Source organism: Hippoglossus hippoglossus, chromosome 14, assembly GCF_009819705.1.
Source record: "Hippoglossus hippoglossus isolate fHipHip1 chromosome 14, fHipHip1.pri, whole genome shotgun sequence".
NCBI classification, from domain to species: domain Eukaryota; kingdom Metazoa; phylum Chordata; class Actinopteri; order Pleuronectiformes; family Pleuronectidae; genus Hippoglossus; species Hippoglossus hippoglossus.
This window is the reverse complement of record NC_047164.1, coordinates 2,519,169-2,543,016: the sequence shown is the minus strand read 5'-3', so window position 1 is coordinate 2,543,016 and position 23,848 is coordinate 2,519,169. Positions and strand designations below refer to the sequence as shown.

The following is a 23,848-nucleotide window of genomic DNA, read 5'->3' as shown; positions in this document are numbered from 1 at the left end:
CCTGACTTGGTGTCTGTATTTAAACTGTTAAACGTGTGATGTGAAGAGATCCTTTTGTAAACCATCATTTCTGTGCCTGACAGTTAGGAACGCTGGCTTCTCTCCTGATGAAGGCTCCAGGTCGTTATGACTGACAGGAGGTTTCTGCGTGACCGGCCTGGTAACTTCCAGAGGATCAGCCGCTGCCAACAATCAAGCAAAGTGAAGGGGAGTGTCCTCGGGTCCAAGACCTGGCTCGCAAACTACAAGCTCCAATCGATGTGAGATGTCTTGATCGCTTCTGTTTGTTGCTGAGCATCAGTTAAGGACATTAATCTCGTGATTTCTCCTTCGGCTGCAGATTTCAGACGGTGAATCAGAGACGGAGGCAGAACGGCAGCTCTGCAACCTGCTGCAGATCCAGAAGCTCAGAGAGAAGAACCACGAACCTGTTCATCATTCACCTCTGTGCAAATCTAAAGAGCTAAGTTTTCACCTGATGAAATTTAAAACTTTTAAATATTTGTCTCTAATCAGGTGCAGCCAGAGTTAATAACTAATAGAAACTCCAACATACATCTTTAGTATTAAAAGGCACGTAAACTGGATGGGTTTTACTTTTTTCTTTTACTTATTAATTGTGAAAAGTGAAATAAATTAAAATGTATTGTATCTTAAAATTTTGTTGACAACAATACAAAAAGATATCTTCTGGTTAGAACTGCGTTTCTAGGTTTCATGTCCAATATTTGCAGTTTAAACCTGCTTTCGTTTAATTCTTTGAAATTCTGTTGTATTTACTCCAGCACGGAGGTTGTGTTTTCATTTTGTTTGTCAGCAGATTTACGCAAAAACTACCGAATGGATTTCAATGAAACTCGGAAGAAGTATGTGTCATGAGTCAGGGAAATGTGGATGTGCATCTGAATCAGGAAGCGAATCGAGGAATTCACACAATTCATTCAACCTATGGCGCACGAACACTGACATCGCTCTGAACAGATTCTGAATGACAGGTACAAGCGTGAGGTCTGTGTCACTTGCACGTTCAACTGCAGCTGAAGCAGGAGATCAGACTGTCTTCATGGACGGTAACAACTTTGTGACTTTGAGCGTGCATCTGGCAAATGGAGCTGCAAGTTAGAAAACTGTTGTGTTATTATTAGAAGTGTAGAAAAAACTACTATTACTAAAGTATTAAAGGGAAACATGGTGAGATCGAGCTTTAGCCTTGAAGGAGGTTTCAGGAAATCTAGTTTTCTTCCTCACTCACCTTCCTTCAGACGAACGCTTATTCGCTTTTAGGCAAAGAATCAGATGAGAACATCAAAATCACTGTCATGTCTGTTCGGTAACTTTGAACCAGCTGCCATGAATCTTTACAACAGCCTGGTTTTGACCAAAGTCTATAAAAAACTCTGGCTACCAGCGACTGGAATGTGTGAATATGAGATTTGTGGTTTTCCAGGAGCTCGTGTGCAGGATCGTTTCTTTGCCTGGTGCAGTGACCTCCGCTGGTGACCTCGTGGTGAGGACAGGACAGACACAGACGGGACAGTGGTGTCCACCTCCTCGTCAAACTCTGCACAAAAGCATCAACAACACGTTATTCGGAGCAGCCGTCTTACCAGTCCGGCGCGGCTCGGCCGTCCGCCCACGGAGGAGGCCACGGAGCTGACTGAGCTGATGGAGGAGCTGCTGGGGCTGTGGACCAGAGACGAAACGCCCATGGCCATACGCTTGCTCTTCTTGGCCTTGGCCGGGCTGGTGGAGGGGAAGCCGATGCGGATCACCTTGTGGATCGGAGCAAAGAGGCCGAACTTTTGAAGACACTGAAAGTATCTGAAAGAGAGGAAAGAGAGGAAGAGGGTTAGAGAGGAAGACCTGAACATTTTCTTAAATCGAGGGTCCCTTTGTCTTTAAATTTGGGTATTAAGATTTTTTATTAAATACCTCCAGTGACATCTCTGAGCATAAGAAACAAATGTAGTCTTAAAAAAGTATTTATACTATTTATAAAAGTATTTCCGGTGTAAATGTGCTGCAGAGCTTTTAAATAAAACATAAAATTATCTACAAAACTTTAAAAATAAGTATGACAGCAGTCAGCGTCAGCTTTACAGAACAAAAGACCAGTTTGAAATAGAAATTATGTTCGTCTGTTTAAAAACATATTCACACATAACTACTGTAGTGTTACATTATTTAAGTAGATGCCATGAATTAGCTTCTCTGGGTTTTTCGAATCCTATTTGTGAATTTTACTCTCAGGTTAGAAACTAGACTCAATCTTTGGTATATACTATAAAACAAAGGGTGCATCTGGATTTGGATTTCTACATGAAAAACATCAGTGACTTGGACAACTTTTATATTTCCATTCTTGGCTGTAAATTTCCAGCCGCGCTGCAAAATGTCTGTGAGCCGACAATATTTCACCCGTTTTTAAACAGTTTTCCACGTCTGCTGGGAGAGGGAATGTTGTCAGACGCTGAAAAATGTGTGTGAATCCTGGAGGTTTGAATTATCGCGGATCATAAATAACGATAAATGTGATAAACATCATGAAGAAACAAGCAGGACCAGTGGTGCAGACCCGCTGTGACCTGGAGGGTCGGTCGGTGGGATTTCATGGACGAACACATGAAAAGACGAAGGAGTTGATGTCCTTTTAGGGGCAAAAGCAAAGGAATTTGGGGAGTTTGAACCGTGTCCGTGTGTGTGTGTGTGTGTGTGTGTGTGTGTGTGTGTGTGTGTGTGTGTGTGTGTGTGTGTGTGTGTGTGTGTGTGTGTGTGTGTGTGTGAGTGTGTGTGTGTGTGTGTACCTTGTACCAGCTACTGCCCCATCATTCTTCCCCAGGGGCTCGTCCAGCTCCACCCCGCACCACTCCCCCTTGGCGAAGTCAGTCTCTCCCATGTAGCGTATGACCCCCATCTTTGATCCTCCGACCTGGCGACAGAGAGAGAAACTCAAGATTTATAAAAACCAACAAAAAGAAAACAGAAACATTTAAATCCATCACATTAAGCTGCTCATGAGGAATAATCACCACTGATTCTTAAATCATGTTTTTAGCTGCTTGAGGAGCATTCTCACATTAGACGTGGTAAAAAAACTTTACTTTGACAATAGTTTGTTTTATGAAACCACATTTCCCATGATCCTCTTTGCTTCAGTAACCAGGACGATGTTGCAAATTGTCCAGATAATCACATGTATCTGTTGTGTGATGACGTCATCGCTCTTAACTTGTTGCACACGTAATAATATTGACGTATATGTATAGATCATTTCATTTTCAGTGACATGTGTTCATATAGATTGTTAAGGTGAAGTGTGTGTGTTGAGGGTCAGGATGCGCCCGAGGGTAGAGACTCGTCTTGAGTCTTGGTCATGTGACCAACAGTGCGTTGTTGTGAAGTGGCCCTCATGATGTTTCACGCCATGAGCCTCACCCCCCCCCCCCCCCCCCCCCCCCCCCCCCCCCCCCGCTTGTTTAAAGCTAAAGGGTAAAGTATCTTTATAGAGTTACTCAAAAAATGTGAATCATCCGCGCTCGCTCATAAAAGTCAAGGTGCAACATCTGCACTTGACACGTTTTCCCAGTCAGACTCAGTCAGTCGGTTTCCTGTTAGGAAGTCTAAAACACACACACACAGACACACACACGCACACACACACACACTCACACACTCTCACACACACACAGGCAGCCACTTGGGTCAACGAGCATGCAAAGCTGACTAATGCATCTGCTGAATGTCTTCCACACATGGTGACCACATGCATGAGACGGAGATTCAAACATCTCAGTGTTTCCTGAAAACCGTCCGAGAGGAACCTCCACCGTCACAGAAATGAAACACTGACACAGCCACGCAAGATACTGTACTGATTCACTCTGATTGATTAAGTTTACTCATTCGTTTTTTAAATCTCCCAGCTAGTTACTTTAATTCCCCTGCAGCTCTACCAGTAATAGATTACATTTACAGGGTCTCTCTCAACACATTAGTGTGATCCCACTCCCAGGCAGATGTGGACTGAATGTACAGAATGTACAGAAGGAGCAACAGATGTTTTCCCACAACATCTTCTCACAGATTAGAATTTGATACCGATCGTTTATTTAATCTGTAAAGAACCATTTAAAATAAAAAGTCCACTTCCAGCTGCTATTTGTAAATACATAGAGGCCAGAGAGGAAAGTGCAGGAGACAGTGTTGAGTCACTGGGCAGTAACCTGCGACGGTTTGCTGTCAGCACGACTGTGTCATGTCTCAGCGACTCAGTGTCAGAATACCAGCAGTGCTGAGGCAGTCGGGTCAACACCAGCATCCATCTTGGCTCCTGTTGTTTCCAATCCAATCTAAAAGCTGCAATAAAATGATTCTGCAGGAGATAAATCCCGGAGCAGGATCCTCCGGGTTTCAGAGACACTGCGGTGGATATAAACTGCTCATGATGTAAGACTGGTTGATGTCAAATCAATGTAGATTATATCTCTGGTTCTATTGATTGAGAGAGTTGATGCATTACCACACAGCATGACGTCATGACGACATCATTCCTGGCTTCACTTTGGTGGAGCTGTCACGTCGTCCATCTTTATTTACGGTCAACGGTGGAATGAGGTAATAGATTCACACGACTGATTCTAACACGACTGTGTTCTGCTTAACGGGAACATTTCACTGACTCACGGCCATTTCAGTGGCTTTTCCAAATATCCAAATAAACACCGGACGCATCACATGCAACCCCACTGAAGGAAAAATGCTCAATTTAACCTCCAACAAACTGTGCAGACGGCCTCAGGTCCACAGCTTGTGGAGAGGAGGCGTCAGAGAAGACTTCAAAAGAGGCTGTGGCCAATGATATAATCATGTATTTAGCCTCTGAGGCTGTTTTGGGAAATGTTTCTGTTCTCTTTTAAAAAGTTTTCTAATTTCTCTTTAGGCACTGTCCAGAAATTCAAGTGTTGACCTCGGCTCAGGATCAGTCCAGACCAGGACCAGGCACCACAAGGTTGTAAGTCTCCATCAAACACAGCATCAGTCCCTCTACGTGCTCCTGACATATTACATTCATAATAATATAAGGTCACTGTGACCTATTCCCTAAAAACAGACTTGAAATGTTATGTTCAAGAGGCCAAAACCATTTTGTGAGGCCTTCACCAGTGACCCTCTACCATCAAAATCCAATCAGTTAATCCAAGAGTCCAATTACACGTTGGTACCAAGTCTGACAGGATTCCCTGACGTTGTTCTTGAGATATCGTGTTCACAAGAGTGGGACGGACGGATGGACGGACCAATGAAGCAACGAGAGACAACCCACAAACATAACGTCTACACAAGATGAATGAAGATAAAGAGTCCTACTTTCACTTAATTCAACACCGAGCACAGTGTGTACGAGGAGTTATTCTCTTTGTGCTCGTCTCACTCCTGTTTGGGGCCGAGTTGTGTCTCCAGCCGTGCAGGACGGAGGACGGCAGCACGTCCAAGCCACCGCAGCGAGATAGATTACATGGGAGAGGCTTTGGAAATAGATGGATTCAGTGATCAATGTGTCAGCAGTGGTCTCCCCTCTCTTAAGTGCTGAAAGTAATCCGGAGTGATTTACAATATTGACCAGCAGGAAGGCTCCTCCAGCCCCCCCGTTTCCTACTGCACAGGATCTGATGTAACTGTCCCCTGGGCCCGGCAGTTAATGGAGAGCAATGTGACCCGGGGCCAATAACTCCACGCTGTGAACATGGTATATACACACTCGCGGGAAAATAAGCAATAACACAGTGGATAAAAATGTTATTTCTCCAGACGTCTCCGTGGGATTCAAACCTGCATCAATTCATCTCTGCTGGAACCTGCATGAAATTGTAATTAGACATGCGACGGGAGTCTGAAATATGATCTGTCTGGAATTACAAAAGAAAGACTCAATAAATGAACTAATGTGACTTTAAGTGGCCAGAAAGTATATTAAAAACACATATAGGTATAAAATGTGATTTAAATGTTTCTTTCAGTTTACTCCTGTTTATACCTTTGTATTACATCTATGTAATTCCAGAAATCTCTGTCTCTGTCTGTTTGTGACTCTCTTATATTGAAAATAATGAATTTTATACGCTTCGCACTTGGCATGTTTACTGTTCAGGGCCCAAGGAAGTGCAGTGTTGAATTTGGTGCGTTTTGGAAAGAGCGATATATTCACTATTAATAAACTTTGAATTTTGAATTTTTCCAGTTCATGCTGCTTCTACTGAGGCAAGGTTCCCTTTGTATAAACAGGTGAACAGCTTCTCTTCAGTGTCTGAGGTATCAAGGTCACCATAATGTGACAAAAGTGGGACTATTTTATTTTTTCCTGTTAAGTCGACATGTCAACGGTGCAGCTCCATAAAAAACACAATCTTCTAATGACCCGTTCATACACTTCTTTGATGTTGCCCTGACTTTTCCTGTCAGAGAATAAAAATCTTAAAATCCACCGTCACTCACCAGAACTCGATCTCCAACCCGAAGGTCCTTGTCTCCGCCTTTCTTCACGGAGCCGCTGTCGGACATGTTGGACCCCGACTCGTTGCCCGTTCTCACGGTGCTGTTGAGCAGGCCCTCTCTGAGTGTCACTACCACCCGCTGGCCAGCGGGGGCTCCACCGCCGCCCTGCTGAGTCTGGTTCTGGGCAGACTGTGAGTCAGTGGAGTGGCTGTCGCTCCCCTCTCCGACCGGCTGTCGTGTGAGCTTGGAGGGTCGCGTGAAGATGCCCTGGAGGGCCTGGCACTCAAAGTAGCGCACGCCACCCACTGAACCATCGTTTTTGCCAACTAGGTCATTCAGTATTACGCCTGCCCACTGTCCTGGGGCGAACTGGGTCTCCCCGAGGTAGGCGATAACTCCTAGTTTGACACCGTTGACCCAGACCTGCTCGCCCATCGTGTAGTCCCCCAACACATCGTCGCCCTCCTCAGAGATTCTAGTCGGCGTGGTCGGCTTCAGTGGAGTGTCTGAAGAAGAAGAAGAGAAACATGACGTGTTATTGGATTCAGGGAGAAATAAATGTTCAAAACCAACGTAGGAAAAATCCATGTGCAGGGAAATTCAAGCAGTTTTTCCTCTTATCATCAGTTTCTCTCAGATAAAAACCTTCCTCTCTGGAGCGTGAGGTTGGAAACACTGCGCACATTGTGAGAAGATCCTCATTCACAGTCCGGCAGAATCGCTCCTCGCACCGCTCATCCTGTTCGACCGTGTTAAAGAACCCTGCTCGTGAGGCAGCATCCAACACAACAGTGCAGTTTGTGCAAGATTAGGCATCGTTACTCTAATTCCTCCAGAAAAGTGGGTCAGAGAGATGGTATCTGTGCCGTGCCGGTGATTAACCCCACCGCGCCGCCCTGTGATATCCCCCGTTTGACACATAGATGAGCTGGAGCTCTGTGTTTTTCCACAGCAGCCTGTAAACTGAGCAGGGCACCATTAGCACGCGGTCTGCTGCACCGCACACTGTTAAAGTCGGCTGCGTTTATCTGTGTGTGTGTCTGCGCAGGCATGGTTGGTGCCAGGGCTGACTCCCCGACACCCTGGGAGCGGGCCTGAGGCTTTGTGGAGCCCAGTGCTCCGGCTTTATGCCCCAATCGCTCCCATATGCTGTTGATGTGAGTCACATTCTGCAGAAATGTAAATGGGTACAAGTTCAAAAGGGGTTTTAACTCGCTGACAGAGTGCCTGTGGTATTTCTACAGGAATGTGGTTCCTCATGTGGAAAGCACTGCAGGTCAAACAAGTCCAATCTCACACGAGAAGATATTGACTCAGCTTCCCTCATCGATCGGCCGTGTGTCAGAATGGACGTCCGACGTGTAGCATCGGTATCGGGATGAGGTCACTGTGTGTTTGACCCCCGGCCGTTTGTGCAGCTGGATCCGGTTCCAGCACCAGAGGCGGTTTGAAGACGCGTCTGAGGAACGTTCACACTCACGAGGTCACGAGGTCACGAGCTGATAATCATGATTCTACTTAACGGCCATTTTATTCACTTCATGAGCGACAAGAGAAAAGACTTGATGCAGAATAACATCTCTGAACGTCACAGGCTTAGACTGTGAATAAAGATGGACGACATGACAGCTCCTAAAAGTTGGCACAGGTCAACATTTGATTCCAAACCAGTCATTACATTCCCTCCCCATGTTCGAATGAATGTTTGAATTTAAAATAAAAAGCGACAGCCATATCTGATGCTTTAAAAAAAAAAAGAGTGAAACGTCATGACCGCTGACACTGACTTGTGATTGGTCGAGCTCACACTCCAAGATGGCAGCCCCCGTACCAGGGATGTCTGGGTTTCATCTTCGGTACAGTAGGAGGAAGGGGAGAGGAAGTTTTGAGGCGGATACCAATATTTCTATTTGAGTGTTTAAAACAGTTCACTCTCTTGAGTTTAAGGGTTAAACTGAAGCCTCACGTGAAGCGGAGCAGCGTTTAAAGCCCAGAGCGAACCCATGATCTGTGTTGCCGGGGCAACAGGAGAGCGAGGGTAAAAGGATCCTGGGCAGAAGGAAGACTGGAAACACAGGCCTTACTTTCACTATTGTGTTTGTCCTGCACCTCCCACCACCATCTGAATCCCACTATTCATCAGCTCGGCACAATGAAACCTCCACAGCTTCCTCCTCCTCCTCCTCCTCCTCCTCCTCCCCCCCCAATTATCCCCTCATCTCTCCCTACTTTGGTTACACTTACACACACACACACACACACACTTGCTGTGGCCTCTTTAACTCTGTTTATTCGTGATTATTTTCCACAATGATGATCATATAAGTTGTTGTCTTTGTTGTTTTAAATGGAGTTTATTGATCAGTGGAGGTTGATCTGGTGTCTTCAGGTCGCAGCAGCTGCGTTAAAGGTCTGAGCAGCACGGAGGGGAACAGATGGAGGGGGGGGGGGCTGAGCTTCCATGTTCCTGACTTCTTTCAATTTGTTGCTTTCAGACGCTCTTGTGCCTTTAGGTAAATCTAAGTGTGTCCGTAAGGGAAACCAGCGCAACATAAAGTGTATTAATCCTTCATATGCAGAACATACAGCAATTTGAGCAAGTAATCCACGATTTAATGCTGTGAAATGAATTTCATTCTGTGTATAAAGGACAGAAAAGTGGAGAAAGACTGTGGATTCATAGTGGTTCCACTGAAGGAGCCAAACAGAATAGATTTGTGTTGATATTAAATTTACTGGGTCGCTGTGTTATGATTGTCATACTTTATTAATTCATTGGAAGAGTCAGAGCAGTGTCTTTTCCCACAGAGTTACCCATGAGTCGTAAATGAATTTCCCCTAAATCAGATAACTAACAACATGTGGATGGGAGTTTATCTGCAGATGATCAACTTTTTAAAGTTGTACAGACAAAAGGTCAAAGCTGAACGAAAATATGATCCGAAAAAAACCACAACATAATATGGAAAATACACACACAGCACTTTTTCTACCGCACATCATTCACACAGTGCTGAATGAATCTGAGGATTCAGTGTCTTGCCCAAGGGCACGTTCTGCCTCCTGAGCCACCGCCGCTAAAATAACAGAGAAACAGTCTGAAGCTTCAATAGATCAGAAAGTAGTTCATCATCATATGATCAGTAACCACATGAGGAAAATGACGTCGTGCAGAGTTCAAAAATGCATTTAGAGGATGCAGGTATTTCTGTATCCTATAGGACTTTAGACACAGCCTGAGGCTGATATCGACAGGAAACAGTGGCCCTGTGGTACAGTGGTTAGCAATATCTCTTCACTGCAAGAGGGTTCAAGTCCCACTGTCTTTCTGTGTGGAGTTTGCATGTTGTTCCCATGTCCGAGACCCTCAAAAGGAGAAGCCATATAGATGATGGATGGATGGCAGGAATGACATCATCGTGACGTCACTATGAAGTCAGAAAATGACGTCATATTGTAAAGTAATTCAAATACGATAAGAGACAGGAGTTACATCTAATTTAGTTATAAGAATAATAATATAATCATATGGTATCAACTGCTTATAGTGATCACGTTTGTTCTGATCCATAGTTATCACTCTAAGCGGTTGATTCCTCTGAAGGAAGTAGCTTGTGGATGATAGCCCCGAGGCTTTGGCCCCTTCTCGCGTTCCTCTCTGCAAAAAACCAACAAACAAGTGGGTTGAGGTTCGGAGCAGGAGGCCGGGTCAGTGTGAAGATGATCCGAGGCAGGAAAATAATCCCTCTGTGAACTCACTGCGGATTCAGCACTGTCAGACGTTCTCTCAGTGTTTCATGTCAAACTTAACAAGAAGAGGCCATGAATTAATCGTTATCATCACAGTACAAAGCCTCTTCATAATTAAAACACAGTAGATCTTCCCGTCAGTTTAATAAATGATAAAACTGTGTGATGAATCCTTATGAAATCATGAAGGCATCTTCACAGGATCGGGAGCTGGGAGCAGTGAATACATCCATGGTGCCTGTTGATAAACAGGAAGTGAGCAAACTAATGAGTTCACGAATGGTCCAAACAAAACTGTTAAAAAGGCGAGAGTTTAGATGAGCGCCGGTCACGTGGCGACAGCAACAGCTGACGAGAGCGAGGCTGCAGGCTGCGACACGGAGGGATTAACGTTTTGAGCTGGTTAATGGACGAGTTCAGGATGTTACGGCCGCCGCACGCAGGGAGAAACAAAAACGACCTTCAGGCCTCATAAACTCAGGACAGATGAGAGAAAGCAATTTGGGTTAATTCTCTTTCACAGCGGTTCTTAAAGGATTTAACAAAGCACGGAAAGAATATTTGTACTATGATGAGACGGCTCACGGATTTACAGACATCATCTGAAAACACATTCTTTAGAGTTTCTTCTTCCTTTTTCTTGTTTAATATTATTTAATTCAACATTCACAGCAAGTAGGAGGTTCACATCCAATCAGTATAAACTGCAGTAGTTTGAATACTACACAGCTTAGTCTGCCCCTGTGATACCATTACTAAACATAACATCAAGCTAGAGTTGCACTCAGTGGAGCGCATACCTCCGCCAAGGTCCCCTAAAACTGAATCAGGCCGTATATCTAAACCCACATTACTTTACCTCAGCTACACATTGCTGGTACTTACAGGTGTGTAGCTCTATTAGTTATCGTAGAGTGGCTGAATAAAAGCCAACACGCCTTATGAAAGCACATTTAAATCCACTTGATCTGCACCAAATGGTAGACAGTCCCCTAAATGTGGCAGATTTTTATTTATCAAGATCCCGTGATTTATTCCCTGGGAAATCTGCGAAAATGTCAAAAAACCAGAAGAGGTAATAACGCTGCCGGCTGCACTTCATCACAAACAGTGTGAGATTCATGTCTTCCTGTGTCGGAAACAGCTTGTGAAGCTGTAATTGTTATGTAAAAAGCCCATGAAATTCCACATCCAACGTGAACCATGATTCACTTGTAGCTGCCTCTGATGAAAAGGCTCCCATACACACAAGCAGGGCACTATCAGCCAAAGAAGGGCGACTATTCTTCTGGGGCGTTTGCTTCAGCTGCAAGGGAAGCTGTAATTTAGCAGAAACAGAAGTGACGTGTGTGTGTGTGTGTGTGTGTGTGTCTGTGTGAGTGTGTGTGTGTGTGTGTGTGTGTGTGAGTGTTTTTGCCGTGCTGTTATTCAGTAGCTGAAAGATCAGAGTCACGATGAATTACATCTCTGCTCATATCTTATATTTCTGTTATTTTAAGGACGGAAGCCAACAGAGCTTTAGTTTCTCCCTCAATACTTTCCAACTTTTCTTATCCTGCATCTCAGACACTCCACTTCACTTTACAGTTTTCCTTAAACAGCTGGGCATTGAAGTTTCTTTTTACCCAAATAGGAGTGAACACTCAATTTCAAATGAATCGTGTGCGTTGCCAGGTGATTCATTTAGATTCGATTTATTTATTCCAACATTTGCTGTACGTCCCAGTGTCGGGATCCTTTCGCGTGGAGAACAGCCGAACATTCAAATGTTTGGCTGTAGACATTTTGTTGTTGTGTCCCCTGGAGTTTGAGCTCACCACTAGGTAATTGCAGGCTGCCAGAGCCGTGTAGAGGGGGTGTTGCCACCAGAGTTAAAGTGTAATGTTAATTAGACACGCGTGGTGATGTTAATGTTGCCTGTGAGCAGGGCAACTATTTCAGTACAGAGATCAGGCACCGAAATAAGAAACTGAAATCTGTGCTGTGGTGTAGGAACCAGATTTCGTAACAAAACCTGAATAATTAGTGACAGTAAACAGTTACTGTTCTCAGGACAACAGCACAGAGACAGATGACTGATCATTTGTGCATTTATAATAAATGGTGATGTTGCGTAACGGGAACGGGAAACTATTGCGAGACAACACGAAAGATATCGTGAGGCTACGCAAAAGTAACCTGCGTCCCTGTCGGTGTTTTTCTGTCTTTTCTCAATAAAACTCCAACGAGAACTCACATTTGTTTGAAGTAACTTTACAACAAGAGAAAAAGCTGCAGTGGAAGATGAAGCTGAAGAAAACAGCTTCTGTGTATCATCTAACGCAGTCGAGCTCCAGTGAGTCATTAACACAAATACATGGTCTGACCCACTTCCGGGGATGAGAAGGAAAATGTGGGAGAAAGAAATTCCTGTCTTGTTTTCCACGGGGTCAAGAGGAGGAAGTGACTTACTGTCTTTAGGGACGACGGGGCTGGAGGCTGCACCCGCTGAGGTCCTCCCCACTGGGCTGGAATGCTTGGGCCCGCGGCCAGGGATTTTCAGTCCGGTGGACTTGAGCATGTTCATTCTGTGGCGGGGAGAAGGCCCGGGACCTGAGAGCTCCTCCCTGGGTGATGAAGGCTTGTGGATCAGGCACTAGACGTGGGAGTGGTGGCTGTCGCGCTCCATGTTTGGCTGTCAGGAGGGAGAGAGAGAGGAGGGATGAGGACGTCGCACATATGGGAACAATTGACAGAATATGTAAGAGGCAAATAAGGAAAATGGTCCAAGTGGCCACATGTGTGTCAAACCTCCACATCTGTATGACTGGACCAGACTGGAACAAGAAAATGGAGGCTGACAGGATGTGAAATATTTATCTCTGAGTTGGTTTGGTGGTGAAAACAAAACCTCGTCGGTGGACGTAACAGGATGTGTTTACATTTATGAGTCAGATGAATTTCACCATCTCGTTTAGAAAAGTAACACTTTGCCTTATGGGTTTTATTTCTGGCTATGAATATGTTCTCATGTCTGTCGGTTGCTCGTTACAGCAACTTATTAGATCTGTGCTTTCGTCCCACATTGCTATACTAGACTGCTTCTGTTGTGCCCCTGAGCAAGGCAGGGAACCCTCGGCTCATTTATCATCAACCTAAGGCTGCATGAGCACAGAGAAACTCCAACAGAACAAAGATGACATAGGTTCAGTCTTCGTTAGCTCCACAAAGGAGGTTATGTTTTCACCCCCATGTTGGTTTGTTTATTTATTGTTTGTCAGATTTCACAAGAGCTGAAAAGGTATACATTACGTTTTGGGGGAAATCCAGGTGTGTTTCATCACTTTCTTTAACATTGTGAGATATAACACGTTTTTGTTTTTAAAATTCATGGTTCTTGATGAAAAACCAAATCCGGCATATTTGGGAGACTAATATCGACGAGTGTTTGGTTCAGCTTGATGGATTTAAAGGGGCTGTTGGGCTTTAGTGGACGTGTGCATTCTCCTGATTGGCATTCTAGTTTGTTTGTCTGTTTGTTTGTTTGCAAAAACTACTGAAGGATTTCCGAGACACTTGGAGTAAGGATGGGACATGGTTCAGAAGAATCCATTAAATATTGTAGCGGACATAGAGAAATGCTTTGACGGAGGTATGTGCTCTTTAGTCAGGATTATGCAAAAACTACGTCACCGATTTTATTGATTTAAAGGTTCAGTGTGTAGAATTTGGTGACATCTAGTGGTGAAGTGTCATGTTGCAGCTGAACACGCCCTCACGTCACCTTCCCCTTCCAAACATGACAGGGAACCTATGGCAGCTTCAGTTGTCATAAAAAAATCAAAAGGTTTGTCCAGTCTGGGCTACTGTAAAAAAACATGGCTGCCTCCACAGAGAGGAGCCGCTCCTGATGTAAATATAAAGTATTTCAATATAAAGGCTCATTCTAGGGTAAAGAAAACAACAATTACTACAATTTAGATGAAACAAACCAGTGAAAACATCACTGGGATTATTTAAAAATCAATTTCTGCCAATAGATCCTTTCCCCTAAATCTTACCCACTGAACCTTTAAGGGGGCGGATCCAGGATTTATTTCCCTCTTTCTTTAATGAGAAAGAACGTTTATTTATTTACGCTTTCACCAATTTCCCAGATAACAATTAATCAATATTGATGAAAATAATCAGACATATTTATTGGACTGATCTCTATGAGTGTATGAGTGAATTCAAAGGGACTTGGTGCAATAAGAGTATTTAAGTCTGTTTTGGACTATTTGTATATTAGTTCCCTTCAGTTGGACAATAAAACACCTGAAAATCCATCTGAATACATTTAAAATCATGTTATTGCAATAAGACTAATACAGTTTTTAATCATTAGTCACTGTGAGTCTATTATCATTAATAACACCCCACTTCTTTGTGCACGTCTTCTCATGCTCAACTTATCAATTTCCACACGCAGGCTGTGAATATGGCAGAAAAGCACAATGTAGGCCGGTGGCCTGCAAACCACTGCAGAGCCCATCAGGCAGATATAACACCAATACAGCTGATAATAAACAACACACATCTGGATGGGGCTTTGCAACTGGACCCTGGGCGTCAGGGGGAGAAAGGGGCAGATTCCAGGCATCTCACGTGCAGATAATAACATTTTACATTAATAAAAGCAATAAAAAGCTATGGAGCCAGTGGAGGATGATGGTTTTATCTGAGGTTTAGGTGGTGAACGAGGCCTCAGACTGGTTTCCACCCACAGGCCTCATGCATGACGCCTGATCCCAGTGAAAACAGGCTGAGGGGATGATGATGCACCTCCACTAAATGCAACACAGTTTGATCCATTGTTGTAGCTGCAAGCTGCGACAACGTGGTCCAGGCTCCGGCTCCACCGCTTCTCCTCCGGCCACAGAAACACAACACCCCCCCAATAAACCTCGGCCACACATGATGTCCACTCACCTGCGGGGGGTTTGAAATTCGAAGCTGCAACTTGGAGTTCGTCCCCGGGATGAGGAGGAGGCTGCCACTCCCTGGGCTGCAAATATGGATGCTGATGCGGAGAGACCCGAGGGGCAGCGCCGGCGTGGAGCTCCGGCGGGTGATGGGGAGCAGCCGCAGCCGGGCCAGCGACGCTCGGAGCGGTCACGGCCGCCGGTTCGGTTCCCCGGGAGGAGAGAGGGGCGGACAGGGGGCGAGGGTGGCCGACGTGTGGCGGTGCTCAGAGTGGCCCAGCCCCGGCTCTCCGCTGCTCCGCTCGCTTCCACGCACACAAACGCAGCATCAGCAGGACTTAAAACCAACTTTCCTCCAACCGGGCTCCGGTTAAAAGCCGCGAACTCGGACTGAAACGAGGCGAAACGGTGAGATCCGGTCCTCCTGCGGCTGGTGGCGTGCTCTCCCCGCGGTGCTGGGGCTCTGCGGGGGCTGTGGCTCAGCCTCCCTCCCTGACTCAACCCACCGGCGAGACGGAACAAAGGGGCTGGGAAAGATGAGACGAGTGTGCGAGGCTAGCTCGTCCCCGTGACCACACCGCGTTGGGAGATGCGGAGATTTAAACTCGCTCTGGTTTTTCTCGTTTATACACGTGACTCACCAAAAATAAGTCAACTGTATCTCCTGTTGTTAACACCCTTTGTTAATTCGGCTTTAGTAAAACCCCACAAAATGACGTTTTTCGCACTGAAATCCCTCCATTCCTCCTGCGACCCCCCGTGTTCTTCACCTCCTTCGACAGCACGTCTTCAATTGGAAAACATCTGGCGTAGCAATGATAAAAGTCAGAATTAACAATAAAACGTGATTTGAAAACTAATTCACATAAGCCGATTTAAAAAGTGGTTTCTATTGTTCTATAATAAGATCTTAAATTAAATAAAAGTGCGATATATTTTCGTAAGTAAGAAAGGAAACGTTAAATAGAGGAGATTCTCAATTAAGTCTGGTACGAAGTTCCTATTTGAACTGTTTATAATTATCTTTAAGATATCTGAAACAATTTGTGTTCATTCAAAATATTAATTATAAATAAACCTGCGTCTAAATAACAGCTGTTTACACGTGAAACGCAAAATATACGTGGGCGGGGCCACATCCTGCTTTATATGGACCTCTTTGGCGTTTCCGGTTGGATTTAAATATTTTGATTAGTCAGAGCAGCATCACTCAGTTTCTAAAACCTCCTGTGATTGGTCAGATTCTCTGCTTGTGGGAGGGGCCCAGTTTGACAGCTCTGCCGCGAAACAGAAACAGAAACAGAGCCCCCTGCTGGACTGCATGTATATTACTTATACTACTAATAATGATAGTAATACTACTAATACTACTGGTACTACTGCTAATAATAATAATAATGATAAGAGGAAGAATAACAACAATAATGATCATAATAATAATAACAATAATTATTGTAATAGTAATACTAAAAATAACATGAATTATAATTATGATACTACTAATAAGAAGAAGAATAACAACAACAACAACAACAACAACAAAAATAGTAACGTGTCATTCAATTTAAAGTAACAGTAACATTAAAACTATATTTGCTGATATTTCAGATGGATCCATTCACATTGTACATATTACATCAGTTATTTGTACTGGTGCTTTGTAACTCTGAACTGGGAACGACCAGAGACTGGGAATAAAAAGGTTGGACACATGTTGGGAGTTCGCTGATGTCAAAGCCAAGAATTACGTTGAAACTGTTGCACCACAGTCTGTGATACTTTTTTCTAATCAACCAAGCACTACTAAGTAGTATACTACACATATAAGTAGTATACTACCCAAATAAGTACTCATATTCTACCCATATAAGTAGTATACTAGCCATATAAGTACTCATATTCTACCCATATAAGTAGTATACTAGCCATATAAGTAGTAAACTAGCCATATAAGTAGTATACTAGCCATATAAGTAGTATACTACACATATAAGTAGTATACTACCCAAATAAGTACTCATATTCTACCCATATAAGTAGTATACTAGCCATATAAGTAGTATACTACCCAAATAAGTACTCATATTCTACCCATATAAGTAGTATACTACACATATAAGTACTCATATTCTACCCATATAAGTAGCTTATGTAGACGAGAAATTGATTGTATATTTGCCAACTTTTTACATTTTGATCGCTAAATATTAATATTCACAGATGCATAATCTGTAATTTTCCATTTTGTCTTCTGCCTCTTATATCAGAAAAAATCAGGTCATTAACAAATAAACTGAGCAGAAGTCATTCTACATTAGAAGGTGTAGTTTATCTCCAGTTCATATTATCACCCAGTACAGCAGGTCCACAGGATTGTACAAATATTTGAACATGTAAGTACAGAGATTCTGTTGTGTAATGTTTGATATTTGACATTTGATAAAACTGGCTCCATGTTGTTGAGTCGACTAGTTGAGGAACCTGATGAATGAGGAGCTGATGAAAACGCTGCTGAGTTAAAGTGTAAGAAAACACGACTGAGGGGGGGGGAGTAGCAACAAGTGGAAATATTAATGGAAAATATCTTAAATGACACAGTTCTGGGAAACGTTTGTGGAAACTGATGTTGACAGTGTTGAATTTTCTGTGTCTTTAAAGTATAAGTATGAACAACGACACATTGGGTTACAGCCATTTATTATTCTCAAGAGCAGGAATAGCTGAAAAGACAGAAACGTAAACTTTCCAGACTCTGGAGAACATTTGAGACTTTCGGCCTCTCCAGAGGTTGAGCGGGTGAATGTGAGAAAGTTGTGTCCGTGTCCATTCAGCCGCAGCATCACAGGACAACGAGTGACCCCTGACTAACAGGTCGACTCTACCCAGCATGCCCTGCATCATAAACAGACCGTTTAAGACAGGGTCGCCTCGAGGCCACGGAGCCGAGGACGACTGCGACGTGGAATGTGTTGAAAATACATTTTCACTCATCACATACGGGAAGTAGAAATAATCTCTGCTCTTTTTAAAACAGATTAGCAGATTATCTATATATAAATACTCAGTAGTATTCAATACAATGAAATAAATAAGAAGATCAAAGATTTAAAGGGTCAGAATACGTTTGGGTTTATTTCCTTTCGTTCTTCTTTGTTTTTCAGGTAACGTCAAACCAAGTCTTATCATTTCTGCCAAAGATACAGAAAGTTGAAGGAATCTAACTTTAAAGTTTTTAATTTCCCATCATCCATCACTCCTCAGACTGCAGCTGGAACACAGAAGGTTCTTTAGCACCATCTAGTGGCACCAACCAAAATCCTCCTCAGGTAAAATCTCAACAGTTGGATTCAAAACATGTTTTTTAGTTTTAACTCGTAAAAACTTTACACATATTGAAGTAGTCTGGATTTTTTTAGATAAATAGAAACAGGATTAGATCATCGGTGTCACTTGGGTGAATATCTTGTATCTGCTGTTTGAGGATTTTCATGTTTTCACTTATATTGAAGAAATGTGAAACTCTTTCTTTAACTTCTATCTCATATAAATATATACTACATATAGTAAGTAGTATTGTAAAAGTATATATTATAGTAAATTAGGGTTCCCCTGATAACAGTGATTACTGTGTTTCCCTCTGGTGGCACTGTGGTTAAATTACATATGATGTGGTCAAAAGTTTGTGGACACTGGATTCTCTTTGTCTGGGGCTGTTGGATTTAGCTTCTCATCTTCACTGAGGGAAAAATCTTATTGGACAGATTCACAGTTTTGAATGTTAGGGATGGGAAACAATTTGTCAGTTCCCACAATGAGAGAACAAGTTAATCACATCAAGAGGATCTTCAAAGTTGTTAAGTTTTCCTGTTGAGAACAAAACAAGGAGATGAATGAAAATGCTTAATGTAAAAAAAAAAATCGAGAAAAGAAAAGATTACTGTTTAAAATCAGTGATGAAATCGATAAGACTCTTTTTGCTTTTGAGTGAAGAATGAAAAGAAATAGGCTTGTTTTTAGTTTTTGAGAGACCCTGCCCGAAGGTGTTGTTTCTTAAGCGATGAGCTCGAGAGGATGATGCAAAATAAATGTGATAAATGAACAATATATTGGATTGTTTGTCCCACAACTGACCAGAAGTTGTTGGAAAGTTCAGCTGGACGAGGATTAAAGGAGGCAGGTTTACAATGATTCCAGAAATAAAGGATGAAAATGTGTGAAAACAGAGATTATCCAGGATTAAATGTGATCGTTGACTGGTTCTGCAGAAAAGACCACGAACAAGGAAAACATTTAGCATTTAATTTAATCTATTTTCTGCAGAGAAAAGTCTAAAAAAATCATAAATCATAAAGGACAAACAGCCAAGAGACCAAATCAAACATGTTTTCACGGAAACACAAAGAAATATTCATGTAATCTGTATGTTTGTGACGTTCAGATTAACTTTAAGCATCATTACATTCAGTGTTTCCTTCATTCATCCTCAGTGACGGACCTCCAGCTCAGTACCAACAGTACAGGACCTGACCTGAGCTGCCTCATTCATATGCAGCGTTCCCACATAAAGCCCCTCTGTGGTTTATAATAATGGCTCAGTGTTTTGTGGGTGTGTGGACGTTGCCCTCTCAGTCTGCTTCATAAGGGGAAGTGACTGGATTACACGCTAATCCCATTATGATGCCGCTGCCATGTGAGGCCGGCTGCAGGGATTAGAAAGCAAAGGGTGGAACTTCATCAGGAGCGACTGTAACTACACACACACACGTGAACGTCTTAGATGAGACTCTGACTACGAGGGACCTTCATCTGTGGGTATTTCTATTTGTTTGTTCTTTTATAATTTGATGCTTTTTGAATTAATCTCATCAGAAGTTTTTCAAACTGCAAATACTTGATGGATGATGAAGCACAAGCTGCAGCCAAGTCCGGGGTGGGATTAAAGGAGCTGTAAATTCTCAGTTTATTAAGGCAGAGTGAAAATACTGTTATACGCTGAAGAAAGTTGTTTACCATCTTTAAAATGAATGTTTGAAGTGTGTTGAGGTCATTTTGTTTTCAGTAAGTAAAAATATTATTTTCTTTCAGTGTGTGGAGTCTCTGAGGTTTCATCCAAATGATTCTCAATATTTACATTGTTTGATTATAAAAAATATGGTATTTACATGAGTTTATATCTAAATACATTAATAAACTAAAATTAAATGTACTAAAGATAAAAATAGGAGGATTATTCTGTCTTTACGTGATGAATTCATGATAAAAAATATAAAAATTAATAAAAAAATTGTATTTGCAATCACAAAATTCATTTAAACTTTTTGTTATTTCATTTACAAACATGAAACATTATATTATTTCCAGCTTATTGTTATAATTTTCAGGTGAGTCCCTTTTATTATTTTATTATAAAAGTAAAGAATTAAATAAAGTATGTCAGAGAGTTTGGGATCAACCAATATTGAATATTAAAAATCTTTTTAATTATTTATTAATCATATTTAAACACTGATTACACATTTTAGTGGTAATTTTCTACTTTCATGATCATATTGTACGATGAAGTATAGCGTGAATTCTCTGATATCTATACAAGAACAATAAGAACAATAAGAAAGTGAGGACGAGCACACAAACACTTCACTTTCTGTGTGTCTGAAATGTCTCTATTAGAAAACCCATGACTAAAAAATGCAAAGATTAAATTAAACAAAAAAAAAAAATACTATTTTAAAACATTTCTCCTTCCTTTTGCTTCAGGGCATCGTTGTTCTTTGCCGACTTTAATTAAAAATACAAAAAAAAACGCTCTCAAGCAGTTTCTGCAGAGACACTCTTTCCCCACATGAAAGGATAGCTGATTTCAAAGCTCTGTTCTTTTTTAATAAAGTCAAATCTGTGACCATGAAACAGATTTAAACCCAACTGCTGATTTCCTGAAACGTTTATTCACAGGCTCCAGTTTTTGTTTTTGGACCGAGCTGCTGCCGATGCTGTGCCAAAGGTCTGTTTTGGAGGAAAGAGAGAGAATGATTAACCCGACTGGCAAAGAGGACGAGTGTGTCACTGTCAGAGGTGTCACTGTCACTGTGTGTGTGTGTGTGTGTGTGTGTGTGTGTGTGTGTGTGTGTGTGTGTGTGTGTGTGTGTGTGTGACAGGAGGTGAAGGTCTGGATGAGGGACAGACATCTCACTCTCAACAAACACAGCAGAACATCTGAGCGAGACCCAGTCGAGTGTCAGCGAGACAATGTGCAGGAACACCGGCTGTGACCGTGTCCAGTGTCCTGCACCCTGAGCAGCCGAGTAGCTTCTGCAGCAGCATATATGAAACACTAAGGATTGTATTTCCTCCTGAATAGCACATGATCTGAAAGTGATTGCTGGCTCCAAAGCAGCCGGTCGAGTAAGAGACATTAAAAAGCAGCAGCAGCAGCAGCAGCAGCGACTATGTCTGAGGAAACAGTCAGAGTCTGAAACAGCGAGAGAAAGAAAAGTAGAGTTTCTCTCCCACTGAAGAAGCAGGAGCAGTTTCATCAGAAGTGGTGAATCTGCTCAGGCTGCAGCCTCCACTGGATCTTCATCATCGTTCTCCTCCTCCACCTCATCCTCATCCTCCTGCAACTTCAGCTGCTGCAGCTCGTCCACAACCTGCTGCCGACTCAGGTGAGTGACTTACTGTGACGCTGATTCCTTAACTTTGCATTAATAGTTAAATTGTCAGTGAGATAACGATCCAGGTATCCTGATTTCCAATTAGCAGCATTTAATTGATGTGTTGCAATTAGCACTAGAAATCGACTGCAACAAAACCAATTCAAACATTAAGGGGGGAAGTCTGGAAATTTAGGACCAGTCACGAGCTGAAACTCACCAGTGCAGATTTTATAACTGTTACGACCTACATACCAGTATTTGCAGTGTTGATTTAGTAATAGTAATTTTCATGTGGTGTTGAACCCGTCCGATGTTGTGTTTGTGTGTTTGTGGACTTTGCCTCATAGAACAAGTGGGTTTAGTTTCCCAGAAACAGATCATGGCCAAATCATAGTCTGCATTGTGTCATGTCCAACTCCTCCACAAAACTGATTCAGCAGTTTTTGTGTAATTCCTCCATCTAAAAAAACAGACAAAGAAATGCTGATGGAAACTTTTCCACATTGGCTTTAATGTACTTTTGAGATCACAGGAATTTCTGACACCTGCAACATCCACTTAGAAAGCTTTGGTGGCTGCAAAAAGCCCAAAACTCTCACTAGTGGCAAATTTATCTACAAACGCTTCTTCATTATCCTAATATTTAAGTCCAGTATATAAATCTGATGAATAAATTGAGAATTTAAAGAAGTTAATTCCATAATTTGATCTCTCCTTTATGTTCTGTTTTTGGTCTCCTCCCCCTCAGTCATCGTCATGGCGTCAGCAGCTCTGGAGCTGATGGGCTTCTTCCTGGGCCTGCTGGGTTTGCTGGGAACCCTGGTCGCCACGGTGCTTCCGTACTGGCAGATCTCCGCCCACATCGGCTCCAACATCGTCACGGCCGTGGCCAACATGAGGGGCCTGTGGATGGAGTGCGTGTATCAGAGCACCGGGGCCTTCCAGTGCGAGACCTACAACTCCATGCTGGCCCTGCCCTCCGACCTGCAGGCCTCCCGCGCCCTCATGGTCATCTCCATCGTCCTGTCCGTCCTTGCAATAGCAATGGCGTCCCTGGGGATGCAGTGCACTCTGTGCCTGGAGGGCTCTGCGGTTAAGAGCCGCGTGGCCGGTGCTGCCGGCGGCTTATTCCTCACCGCAGGCTTCCTGGCGCTCATACCGGTGTCGTGGACCACGCACGAGGTGGTCCAGACCTTCTACAGACCCAACGTACCCTCCAGCATGAAGTTCGAGCTGGGAGAGTGCTTGTACGTGGGTCTGGCCTCAGCGCTCGTCTCCATGTTGGGGGGGACGATGCTGTGTGTGTCGTGCTGCGACGAGCAGGACGGTGGTCGTGGGAGACGAAACGCTGGAGGGTATCCATATCCTGTAGGAGGCGCCATGTCCGGAAGTGGGGTACGGACGACCTCACAGCTGTACCGCAACCCCACACTGCAGGCCGGGGGTTTGAACCTGCCCAGCAGGGGGCAGACGCTGGTGCGCAATACCAGCGACAGCACCCACTCCAGTGCACACGTCCAGGGCGCCAAGAAGCCCGCGGCAGCAGGATATGACATCACAGGATATGTCTGAGGTCACGGCCACTCCATCACGCTTTGAACTGACAACTTACATCCAATGATTTGTATTTATACAAAGTATTTAATCCAATGTTGTCGTCACCAGACGTTGCCTCTTCGTCTTCTCTAATCTGTTGGTGGATCTTTTTATTCTCTTGAGCTTTTTGGAACATTTGTCAAGTAAAGAGAAGTTGTGACATTTCCGAGGAAGAACAGAAAAGATGATGAACAACAACAACAACAACAACAACAACAACAACACAACAGGGACTGTAACTGTTTATTATCTCCCCGCAGCTTCTCTCAAGACTGTACCCTTATTTTGAAATGCGCAGGATGTCACATTATTGTATTACATGGGTACAAACTAAATTGTTCAGTAGAAAAGTTATAAATCTGTTTATCATTTGTATAAAATATATGAAAATATAAATATAAAAGTAAAAAACAG

The 23,848-nt window shown here is 43.1% G+C and overlaps 2 protein-coding genes across 3 annotated transcripts in view; one reads left to right on the top strand and one right to left on the bottom strand.

Annotated features, from left to right (window-relative positions):
- Positions 1 to 15,960, bottom strand: part of clip2 (CAP-GLY domain containing linker protein 2) — a 31,548-nt gene extending 15,588 nt beyond the window's left edge. The window contains 5 exon segments of the mRNA XM_034605595.1: positions 1,608 to 1,821; positions 2,805 to 2,929; positions 6,493 to 6,998; positions 12,694 to 12,916; positions 15,193 to 15,960. Of these exon segments, the coding sequence (XP_034461486.1) occupies positions 1,608 to 1,821; positions 2,805 to 2,929; positions 6,493 to 6,998; positions 12,694 to 12,808 (960 nt within the window). The 5' untranslated portion in view covers positions 12,809 to 12,916; positions 15,193 to 15,960.
- Positions 15,961 to 21,312: 5,352 nt separating this feature from the next.
- Positions 21,313 to 23,848, top strand: cldn2 (claudin 2). 2 transcript variants are annotated; one of them, XM_034605825.1, is made up of 2 exons: positions 21,313 to 21,846; positions 22,592 to 23,848. In XM_034605825.1, exon 2 carries the CDS (start codon positions 22,595 to 22,597, stop codon positions 23,408 to 23,410), a length of 816 nt encoding a protein of 271 aa, XP_034461716.1. In that variant the 5' UTR covers positions 21,313 to 21,846; positions 22,592 to 22,594; the 3' UTR covers positions 23,411 to 23,848. The 2 variants fall into 2 exon arrangements, with proteins under 2 accessions (XP_034461716.1, XP_034461715.1); XM_034605824.1 differs by having other exon boundaries at positions 21,313 to 21,847; positions 22,587 to 23,848.

Coding starts and splice junctions, on each gene's coding strand:
- cldn2 (XM_034605825.1), top strand. CDS start 22,595: ATGGCGTCAGCAGCTCTGGAGCTGATGGGCTTCTTCCTGGGCCTGCTG.